The sequence below is a fragment of the Schistocerca gregaria genome, chromosome 10 (assembly GCF_023897955.1).
Source record: "Schistocerca gregaria isolate iqSchGreg1 chromosome 10, iqSchGreg1.2, whole genome shotgun sequence".
In the NCBI taxonomy this organism is placed as follows: Eukaryota; Metazoa; Arthropoda; class Insecta; order Orthoptera; family Acrididae; genus Schistocerca; species Schistocerca gregaria.
Window position 1 is genome coordinate 141,137,680 of NC_064929.1, and position 12,353 is coordinate 141,150,032.

Here is a 12,353-nt window from a genome sequence, read left to right on the forward strand (position 1 = left end):
TTCCTCATCACATGTAAATATCACACAATGGTGCAATGATCACAGTTCGTCACATCAAATAGCAAAGTTCTTCCTAAATGTGGAGGGCCATTAATGTCAAAATGAGCATCATTAAAATGAGAAAACCATTTTCTTGCCGCGCTGTGTCCAATGCCATTATACCCAAATATGCACAAATGCTTCGGGCTGTCTCCGCTGCTATCACCCCTCTATTGAACTCTCCAATTGGAAGTCCATTTTGTAATGTCCACAATTCCACTCACTCTCTCCATATGACAAAATGATAATATGTAAATTCAAATAGCAACAGTGAACTGAAGAAAAATGACAATCGATAAATAAATGAGTAGAAATTGGAATACCAACAAGCAGAACAAAAACGCCCTGAACTTATGCTTCAACCTAATATTTCACATACTACACAGTCCAGTTACATTAATGTGATCACCTGTCAAAAGCCCAAACAACCACCTTTTGCAGCACAGACATGCAGGAAGCGAGTCAATGAGGCTCTGGAAGATACCGACAGCAGTGGCGTGGCCAGCTGTGCTGTGTTTCTTGGTTGGAGATCCAGGGTGCTAAAAGCCTTATTGAAGTGGTCCCACAGGTTCTTGACTGGGTTTAAATCTTGGAAGTCTGGTAGTTTCTGAACCGTGGATGTACACTGCGAGCTGTGTGATATGTTGAAATGTCCTGCTGGTAGATGTCATCGTGCTGAGGAAAGATTGCATGTAGAGGGACATGGTCCCCAAGGATAGATGCATATTTTTGTTGATCCATTATGCCTTCCAGAATGATGAAATTACCTAGGGAATGCCAGAAAAACATTTCCCAGACCATAACACTCCCTCCTCTGGCTCAGACCCTTACGATACATGCCAACAGCCATCTGTCTAGTGTAGCATAAAATGTGATTCATCTGAAAAGATAACCTGTTGCCTTTCAGTGGACACCTGGTTACACTATTGGCATGCAAATTCCACCCTTCATCACTGACAAGCAGCAGTCAGATCAGGTGTGTGAGCTAGGCATATGCCACGAAGGACCATACGCAGCGACGTTTGCTGAATGGTCATTGAGGGGACACTGTTGGTAGCCCTTTGGTTTATTTCAGTGATCCTTTACTCAACAGTTGCATTTCTATACCATCATACACATCTCCACAGCTATCATTCACTCCTGTCATATAGGGCCCATTGTGTACCATAGTAGCCTCGGTGCCAGATTTGGATGGCACCATTTTGCCATGCACGGTATACTTTAACCACAGGGACATGCAAACAGTTTACAGACTTTGCAGTTTTAGACATGTTTGTGGCCTTGGCCTGAAAGCCAGTGACATTGCCCTTTTGGACATCAGATGAATCACTCCGTTTCCATATTACAGTGACGACTGCATTGTTTTCCACCTCCCACTGACATGCTTTATATAGCCTGCCTGCTAGTCACATCATCAGCCATCTGTGAGTGGTTATTGCTCATTGACGTCAAACATAATTTCTGTGCCAGTGGTTGCACTGGTAAGCATATATCACAATTGCTGTGATGAACTCTTCGGCTCCTCTTTTTGCACAAGAATCACATAGACCTGAGAAATAGCTATTAAACCTCAACAAATGAATTTTGGACTAGCAAAACAGTTTGTGAAAGCTTTACCAAAATCTGGGAAATGTTTCAACTTATCTGTGAAATGTTTCCTCATACACTCCTGGAAATGGAAAAAAGAACACATTGACACCGGTGTGTCAGACCCACCATACTTGCTCTGGACACTGCGGGAGGGCTGTATAAGCAATGATCACACGCACGGCACAGCAGACACACCAGGAACCACGGTGTTGGCCGTCGAATGGCGCTAGCTGCGCAGCATTTGTGCACCGCCGCACTCAGTGTCAGCCAGTTTGCCGTGGCATACGGAGTTCCATCGCAGTCTTTAACACTGGTAGCATGCCGCGACAGCGTGGACGTGAACCGTATGTGCAGTTGATGGACTTTGAGCAAGGGCGTATAGTGGGCATGCGGGAGGTCGGGTGGACGTACCGCCGAATTGCTCAATACGTGAGGCGTGAGGTCTCCACAGTACATCGATGTTGTCGCCAGTGGTCGGCGGAAGGTGCATGTGCCCGTCGACATGGGACCGGACCGCAGCGACGCACGGATGCACACCAAGACCGTAGGATCCTACGCAGTGCCGTAGGGGACCGCACCGCCACTTCCCAGCAAATTAGGGACACTGTTGCTCCTGGGGTATCGGCGAGGACCATTTGCAACCGTCTCCATGAAGCTGAGCTACGGTCCCGCACACCGTTAGGCCGTCTTCCGCTCATGCCCCAACATCGTGCAGCCCGTCTCCAGTGGTGTCGCGACAGGCGTGAATGGAGGGACGAATGGAGACGTGTCGTCTTCAGCGATGAGAGTCGCTTCTGCCTTGGTGCCAATGATGGCGTATGCGTGTTTGGCGCCGTGCAGGTGAGCGACACAATCAGGACTGCATACGACCGAGGCACACAGGGCCAACACCCGGCATCGTGGTGTGGGGAGCGATCTCCTACACTGGCCGTACACCTCTGGTTATCGTCAAGGGGACACTGAATAGTGCACGGTACATCCAAACCGTCATCGAACCCATCGTTCTACCATTCCTAGACCGGCAAGGGAACTTGCTGTTCCAACAGGACAATGCACGTCCGCATGTATCCCGTGCCACCCAACGTGCTCTAGAAGGTGTAAGTCAACTACCCTGGCCAGCAAGATCTCTGGATCTGTCCCCCATTGAGCATGTTTGGGACTGGATGAAGCGTCGTCTCACACGGTCTGCACGTCCAGCACGAACACTGGTCCAACTGAGGCGCCAGGTGGAAATGGCATGGCAAGCCGTTCCACAGGACTACATCCAGCATCTCTACGATCGTCTCCATGGGAGAATAGCAGCCTGCATTGCTGCGAAAGGTGGATATACACTGTACTAGTGCCGACATTGTGCATGCTCTGTTGCCTGTGTCTATGTGCCTGTGGTTCTGTCAGTGTGATCATGTGATGTATCTGACCCCAGGAATGTGTCAATAAAGTTTCCCCTTCCTGGGACAATGAATTCATGGTGTTCTTATTTCAATTTCCAGGAGTGTACATCAAATGTGAAAATTAAAGAAGGCATGTTCGTTGGACCTGACATTCAGGAAATGATTTTTCATTCCAACTGTTTGGTGATCACTTTCATCAAGATACCAAAATAGTGTAATGACGATATCGGGGCCATTGGAATACCAGTACATTGGCAAAGAATTGTTGGTCAGTTCATTGAGATGTACTCCAGACAGTCAGCCAGAGACAAAACTGTATCAGATGCTGCAAGGCTTTTTATTTTACTCAGCATAGGTGGAACACAGTTTATGATGACTCACACTGGTGGTGACGCAGAGATAGGTTGTACAAACAGGCAACCCCTGTGGTCAAAGTGAACAGAGTTCACAGGTAGCCAGTAACAAAGTCCAGAGCATAGCAAAAGTCATAGTACATAAGTGCAGATAGTCCAAGGAGTGATCCATATCGAAAAATGCAAACAAATGGCTCCTCCTAGGTTTGTATTATGGAACTAATTTTCTTTTCTCTGTTCCCTCTGCAGTTAGAGTTAACTCTTTTATATTTTTCCTATGTTCATCACCAACTCTTCTCCCAGGCTCCCAAATACCGAACCCTTTTTTTTTATGTTTTTCCAGGTGGAGCAGTGTACATTCTTCTATAAGTTTACTCCTGTATATTCAACATCTTTTACATCTACAGCATTCTTATTGTGTTTTACAATCAGATTCATATAACTCCCTCCGAATAGCTTATATCAATATAGAATAATGAAACTGTAGAGCTAGGCCAATACTTGGATGGTGAAATTACTATGCAGGCTTGCAACTACACACACTCGCCCTACTCCACTTCCTCTTCTTGACAACAAACTTTGTTTACTGAAATTTCTTGCACCAACCAAATTAGAATAGATAATCACTGCATCTTAGGGTCACTGTACTACCTTAGATTAACAATCTCATCTATGGAAGATGGCACAGGTAATATTGCAGATTAGTACTTTTCTAAAACATGGTCACAGTTTTGTGCTTCTGATGGTCACACACTATCCGACAGGGGTGATCACGGAGATCCACAATGTGAAATGTGACGGTATCTGCACTGTTCACCAGGGACGAGTTCCTGGGACCACCTCCGCCACCGCCCCCGTCACCTCAAGGCAACCAGGTGGGAGGAGAGATCCAGGCCCGGCCTCCAGGCTCCGCCAACCACTACCGGATCCACCACGACAGGCCGCATCCCAGCCTCAACTTCAACCACCACCACAACCTCAACATTAACTTCAACAATAACCAGAAGCCTCCAGCGCTAAAGTTGCGACCACACGTCGTAGAAGGCCTGCCCTACAAGGTGAGTGCACAATTTGTACAAATATGGAAATTGTGGAATTGTACTCAACATAAAGGTGGTTTCTGTACTGCTTTCCAGTCATAAGTGAGCAACGTCATTGCTAGAAAAACAAAACGGAAAATGTGTAACATGTAGATTCCTAGCCACACCCCCCAGATAGCAGTGGTCACTGTTTTGGACAGTAGCACTGGTTTTCCAGGTTTTGGAGGATGGGGTCTGTTCTACAGCTTGAAGTTAATGAGCCAGCCTTCCCTTAATCAGGCTAAGTAGTGACAAGTATTATGAGCATTAGCTGCAATTTAGCTAATTAAAGTACCTGCATTCTGCTCTGGATGCTGACTGACTGAAATGTCTGCATGTTGAAATAATTCTGTGGTGTGGTTTTTGACAACTCTCAAAGTTAGGAATCATTTGACAGTCCTTGCCAGGTTAGGATGGGAGTTGCGGGACTTTTGGGGCAGAGCTGAGGTTTTAAACATGTTGTGTGTATCGAGTCAAAAGGGATAGAGCTTCAGTGGTCCATTACTTGTCTTACAGTTTTTTATGAAAAAGGATGCAACCTACTGAGGGAGCATTTGTGTATCAAAGCACTGTGCTGTTCAAAACAATTTACAGATTGGTGATAGCTTTACTTACTTAACAAATCTAATACGAAAATGTGTATAAAAAAATAAAAGTGTAACCACAGTTTCTGAGAACATGTTTCTCTGGAGTATAGCAGTTTATTTATTATTTAAAAGCGAATATAAACAGTCACAACCACAGTACACTGGTATTACCAGTTTTGGTCTGTCTTAGATCACCTTTAGACCAACAATGAAAGATTTACATACAATAGAATTAGAGGGATGTAGTAATATCATCTTAGATAACAAATAATAAAAGAAGAACTTATACCCATGGTGTAGATGGTCGCTATGAACAGAGCAGGTGTTACACAGTGTGTACTGGGCACTGGAAAATCTGCATGTTTATGTGGATAAAGCAATCAATCTACCAGGGTTTCATGTGTGGTGTGGACCATCATCTAGAGGCTTAGTAGGACCCTTTTTCTTTGTCACTGGATAAGTGTACCTGGAAATGTTACACACATCATCTTTGTGTGGTATATGTGTGCTTTATGGAGCTGATGAAGAGGTCTTCTACCAACAGGACGGGGCATCACCACACTTCCACCTAGCTGTACTATGAAGCTTATCTGGATGACAATTTGCCAGGGCATTGGATTGGATGAAGATGGCCCATTGAGTTCCCTCCACATTTGACACATCTAACATCTGTGGGCTTTTACTTGTGGGGAACGCACGCTGGAGGAGCTTTGCCAGGAGATTACAGTGACATGTGCAGTGATCTCCACTGTAACACTGGCTGGCGTATTTGCGGTGACCGCAGCAGTTCCATTAAATTTCAATTGTGTCTTGTCACTCCACACTACCTTTGTCATCAGTTACCATTTGCGGGTACCATTCGCAAAATTGCATTCAGCAATCAGGATCATCATCATTAATTGCGTGCAGTAATTGTGGAATGTAAACTTTTCACTTTGCAGTTTCCAGAATTCTTGTACTACTAACCCCCTCTTCATGTGCACATTGCATTGCAGACTTCAGTGGAAAATTAACAAATGTTTCCAACACAAGAGTCAACAAAGCAGGACTTGTAGCTGTACGCTGTCTTCCTGATCTTCCTTTGTGAATATCAAAATTTGTTCCTTCCAATTCAAGTATGTCAATGATGCATTTAATTGTTAGGCAGGTTGGCGGTTCTCTTTCAAACTCCTGCCTCCACTGGCGTTGCACTTAAACGGCATTATCAAACTTGAAAAACCACTTCACAATACAGTTTCATTGCTCGAATGTCAAGCATGCTCTAGCCATCCTGTTTTCTCAATACCGAGATGAAAGCACTAACATCTGTTGAGCCAAAGACCATACTATAACACATGCGTAACTCAAATCAAATGACAATATCAGTATCTTGATAGAGCCTGCAAAGAGTATATACATTTTTCTGGTGGACTCTGTATATAAATAAAAATATAAAATGTATGTGTTTTTTCCACATCCCCATCTAAACCACTGGACTGATTTCAGCCATACTTGGTACACATATCTCTTGCTATACAGCAACAATTGATGTTGAGGGAAGCAACACTTACCTATCGTTCAGGAGATACGACATCATAAACACTGAGATGTGCGAAAATTGCTGCACTCTGCATGCCATTTAAATTTTGACTTATTTGCTATTAAGTCTATTTTCATACTATTTTTCAGGCAGTATGCACATAAGCCACTGAACATACCTACGCAAATACACCATTGTATGACATATAGTTCTAGAGATATGACCTCATAAGCACTAAGATGAATGAAAATATGCCGCATCATGCCTGAAGTTTTGATACATTTATACTATTAAGACACTCCTGCAATGAAGTCATTCTAAGGAAATCCCTGACATGTGGTACCACTTTTGACAGCTTTCAAATGTGAAGCACAAAGAGTGATAGGTGAAAAAATACCCACCTGTATAGCTATGAAGTGTGTTTCCAAAGAGACATTTACAAAATCACATTGTAGGTGCATGAAGCAGCTGTATTATACACTTTTTACATTATGTATATTTCTTTCATGATTTCAAATGTATTTTCTTGGACTAATGGAAATGAATATTTTTAACATTCAACTAATAAATATCTTTTGATATTAAATTACAAACACAGTTCTTTTTGTTTCCGTTTCTAATAGAAAATTGGCAGAATGAACACCGGGGCAATGCCAGGTTTGTCAGCTAATCTGTGTATATAAATAAAATATGAATATATATAGAGTTCAGTTGAAACAAAAGTGTTTCTCTCTCTCTCTCTCTCTCTCTCTCTCTCTCTCTCTCACACACACACACACACACACACACACACACACACACACACACACACACAGATATAAAAAAATATGTTGTGACTTACCAAACGGAAGAGTGCTGGTAGATAGACACAATAAAAAACACACAAACACACACACAAATATCAAGCATTCGCAACCCACGGTTGCTTCATCAGGAAAGAGGGAAGGAGATGGAAAGACGAAAGGATGTGGGTTTTAAGGGAGAGGGTAAGGAGTCATTCCAATCCCGGGAGCAGAAAGACTTACCTTAGGGGGAAAAACGGACAGGTATACACTCACGCGCACACACACACACACACACACACACACACACACACACACATATCCAGACACAAGCAGACATATGTAAAGGCAAAGAGTTTTGGCAGAGATGTCAGTCGAGGCAAAGATGTTGTTGAATGACAACTGATGTATGAGGGGCGGCAACTTGGAATTAGCGGAGGTCTGGGGTAAACTGCACATTATAAACGGCCTAACTGATATAGGAGAAAAGGCTGTAGCTAGTGGGATAGTGGGAGAGGAGAGAGGGCAGGACTAGTGTAGAGGTGTATTCCTACAGCAGTGAGTGTTGTTTTGTTGTCGCAGTCTGCGGTGACAGGCTAGATGGTGATACTGGTAACAGTACAGCACCTGTGAGGCAGTGCACTGTTCCAGTAATGAATGTTGTATGTTGTTGCGGCTGTAGTCTATGGTGACTGGCTAGCAGAGGTGTTGCTGGTGGCAGAGGACAGCTCCATTAGTGAGTGTTGTCTGTTGCAGTTGGAGTCCGTAGTGACGGGCTCGCAGGCTGTGCTGGTGGCAGAGGGTGGTGCCGGTGAGGTGGTACACGGCTCTCCAGTGCCACACCGCCATGCACTGGTGCCGGCTGAGGCTGCCTCACTGCTGGTGGACATTCGGCCCTCGCAGGTGGCAAACGTGCTCATCCCCAGGGGAAGCCACACCGCGCACGTCTTCAGCGCACCCGCGCCCTCGCCACTCGTCGCCGACGATGTCTTCCGGGACAACTCGCCCTTCCCTGTCCCGGAGGTACCGTACAGTGTGCCGAACTTACCACCTGCACAGTTTATTCTTTCTTTTCGTAATTATTATCCTCCTATCTCTAATACTGGCAGACACTTTATCAAGCAAAGTCCTCTTTGCCTGCACTGGTATGCTTACTGCATCGTCTTCACTTCACCTGCCATACGTCATTTTGCATCTGAAGTAGCAGACTTGTTTCACTCAATCTATTTTGTGATCCTCAATTTTTATGTTAAGTTCATCACTAATCCAGTTTCTGCCATTGCTTTTTACTTTCATTTTTCTTCAGTTTATTCCTAGTGTTTGTGCGCATGTTTCATTCGACCCATTCTGCAGTTCTTCCTCATTTTCACAGAGGCTAGCAACATTGTCAGTGGCTCTCATTGTTAATATCTTTTATGTGTATGAAATAGATAATGGGAAAAGAAAGGGAACGGATGGGAATTTGTGACTTCTGACTGTGCAGGGCATTGTTGTAATGTGGACTGACTCAAATTTTCAACTTATCACAAGGTGAAATTTGAGTCAGTCAGGGACCGTGTTTGGACATCTGAAGTTGTTAAGCCAATTGCTTTTGTGAAGCTGTAAATCCAGATTTGAATCCCGGTCAAGCACAATTTTTGAATTTCACCATTGCATTACCACAATGCCCTGTGCAGATGGAAGTGACAGATTCCCATCCATACCTTCCCTTTCTTTCCCCATTCTTTATTTCATATACTTGTCTGCACTGGCCACATCATCATGATCAGTGTCTGTTCCATTGGACATGCAGACACCGCTCAAATATATACATTTCTGGTATCTTCTACCCTTAATTTGTCCTACTCTTGAACCTATGTTTTATTTCAATTGTTGCCTCTTGTTATAGAGGTTGACAGTAGAGGAGAACTTCATCCTTGCTCGATACCCTTTTTCATTTGAGCACTTCATTGTTGGTCCTCAATTATTATATTTCTCCCTCTCAGTTTTTGTTCATATTGTATATTACATATCTTTCCCTATACCTTACACCTATTTTCCTGAGAATTTTGAAACACCTTGTACTATTTCACATTGCTGGAGGATCATTTTAGATCATCAAATCCTTTGAAGATGCTTTGATGTTTCTCAAGTCTCACCTCCATTATCAAGCACAAAATCGTAACTGTCTCTCTGGTACCTTTACCTTTCCTAAACTTGGGCAACAAGTTGGCTGATTCTGATTGTCCATAGGTATCTGCGGACTTCGTGGGACTGGACTCGGCACCACAGCTGGAGCACGGGGTGGGCACCGTCATCGAGGTCCATCCTGGGGACTCCCCTGCGGAAACAGGCGGCATTGTGGCTGGGTCGCCAGGCAGCGACATCAACGTCGACATTGCTCCAGGACAGGTACGTATGAGACTGCTCTTTGTCTCGTCAACTGTTGAGTCTGCCTTCCAGGCAGAGTGCACTCTGCTGGAAAAAGATGAACAAAAGTCGATTCGAGGTATTCGCCACAATACTTATAAAGTGCAAAGGTTTCACTGTGCGAGAAGATTTGGTGCCACAGGATGAGGATCCAAACTGACCCTGCCAGCAATAAAATTCCTATCCAGACATATTCCAAGAAGATAACACCCAAACATCATATTTATATACTCCAACAACACAAAAGCCAACCATACTCAAGGATTATCAGACTTATTCCATTTTTGTGCAACTATAGGAAAATCTTATTTGAACAGACACATTTCCCTTTATTTAAACCTTCTGTAGCAGTCAATTTTTTGGCTCCTACATTATTTCCATGCATTCTTGAACCCCCAGGCTATCAATTTTTTAGCACAGTGATAATACTTGTTGGCTCAGATGACATTTGTCACTTTCACATAAAATGTGGAAGAGAGGCCTCAAAAACAAAAGGACACCATGTTCCCATCCATATTACTGACGTATTCCCTATGACAGTGTCCAGTCATATGATACAGCGATTGTTTCCTTCATATCAAGTGCCGCTTCTTTGGTGTGTGTATTTGGTAATTATGTAGCCAGTTTGATTCACATTATGGTATACTCAGTAAATGGTCCATTAGTGATTCTAGAACTCAGTACAGTGTGTTAACTATAAGCTGGCCAGTCAGCTCCCTAGTCTCAAATCAGTAGAAGTCCGGAGGGTTTGGCTGGCAGTCATTTGTTTATGGTTGTAACCAACATTGCCTAGCTAACAGAACTGTGTGAGGTAGTCATTGCTGTCAGCTTTGTTACTGTCTTGTACTTTTCTGTCATGTCAATAGGTAAGATGATTTCAGGTCGGATTAGGAACAACATTTAAGCAATTTTTACCTGTGTGTGTGATGTCTGCTACTGTAGAAGTGAACTACAGGTTAAGTGCCTGTACTGTGGGAAGCATGTGAAGCTTTTTCCCCACACCTGGATCCACACTCCACGAGAGTATCTGATGGTCGGGCTCACTTCCTCGACACCCTACAACTCCGTTTGGCAGTTGGCAAACTTAATAGTTAACACACTGAACTAATGAACTATGGGTATTCTTTGCAGAATCTCAGTGGCACTGCTGTAGTTTAGACAGTAGACAGGTGGTAATATGGACTTCATTCCCACACAGGGCATCAGCGTGGACGTGGGCCCCGGTGGGTCGACGGTGCACACCAGGCCGGAATCCGCCCCCGGGGGCGGTAAGGAGACGCACCGCATCCAGCCGAGTGGAGTCGTGCTGGACGCCCCCAGGCCACAGCCGCACCACCACGCTCGCCCGGAGTCTCCTCTCATCCACCCGCCACCGCCGCCTCCACCCCCACCGCCTGCACCGTCGTCGCAGCCGTCTCCCATCAGGAGGCCACCTGTGACGCTGTACCGTCCCTCCACTGGGACAGGCGGTTCTGTGGCAGGAGGCAGGCCGCACCAGTACAGGTAACCACTCCCTCCACTACCTCCTCACTAACCGTGACCTCGTACCTAAGTCTGCACTGCCAAATGCACCAAACTGTGTGATGCCAAACCTCCTAGCTGAGTGAAACTGTGTGCCGGATTGGGACTCACACGTACAATCTTTGCTTTTTGTGAACAAATGCTCTACCAACCGAACTATCTGTCATGACATATAAGCCATTTTCACAGCCTGTGGATAAGGCATTTCTCCACAATATCATTTCTTCCACGAATGCTGGATGTCCCCAGTCCCCAGCCACACCACACACTCATCCGGGGACACTTTTCATCTACCCGCCACCGTCACAGGTAAGCAGGAGAATGTCTGTGAAGTTTGAAAGTAATACTAGCTTAATTAAGGCTTGAAGGCAAGTTGTATGTCATGTCTGGATAGCTCAGTTGGTGTAGCAATTTTCTGCAAATAGCAACAGATTCCAGTTTGAGTCCTAGTCTGCCACACAGTTGTTATCTGCCAAAAAGTTTGAAGTCAGTCTGGAGTCTGCTATAAAGTAAAAATTTATTCTGGGCATGCAACAACTAACAACCCTACCACAACAAAGGTCAAAAATTAATTATTATTGTAGTGTTGCTCACGCTGCTAAATATGGCATTTTCGGGCAACAACAAAGTTATATTATGTGGCAGGTGTCATTAGAGCCCAGTTAATAAAGTCATTTCTTGAAATAATGGATAAACTAGGCACTCATCTTTTCGTGTTTCCCACGCTGGTCTCATTGTGAACTCATGGGTCAATCATAGAAAATCAATGTGGTGATGATTCCAAACTCGGAAGCAAAGAGGCCTAGGTGTTATTCTGTGATATTCAAAAGTTTTATAGGTGTGTTTCATAAACCATTCTTGAATATTAAACTTTTTCAAGTTAGGACAATGGTGATGTAAAAAAGTAATCAGCACTCCGAATTTAAGTTACACTTCTTTTTTTTTTACTTTTGTTGCAATATCATGTAACTCGTTCCAAAACATCACTTCACAATATAAAACATACTTGAAAATATCTTCCTCACTGTTAAAGTTCACATTTCATAAACTGACTACAATTTGCATCCTTTTAACATGATGACC

The 12,353-nt window shown here is 44.1% G+C and overlaps 1 protein-coding gene across 4 annotated transcripts in view; it reads left to right on the plus strand.

Annotated features, from left to right (window-relative positions):
* Nucleotides 1-12,353, plus strand: part of LOC126293200 (uncharacterized) — a 638,519-nt gene that overhangs the window by 539,905 nt on the left and 86,261 nt on the right. For all 4 annotated transcript variants that reach the window (XM_049986324.1, XM_049986325.1, XM_049986326.1 and 1 more), the window contains exons 15-18: nt 4,194-4,431; nt 8,097-8,363; nt 9,573-9,731; nt 10,948-11,252. In XM_049986324.1, the coding sequence (XP_049842281.1) occupies nt 4,194-4,431; nt 8,097-8,363; nt 9,573-9,731; nt 10,948-11,252 (969 nt within the window). The remainder of the gene's footprint in view (nt 1-4,193; nt 4,432-8,096; nt 8,364-9,572; nt 9,732-10,947; nt 11,253-12,353) is intronic.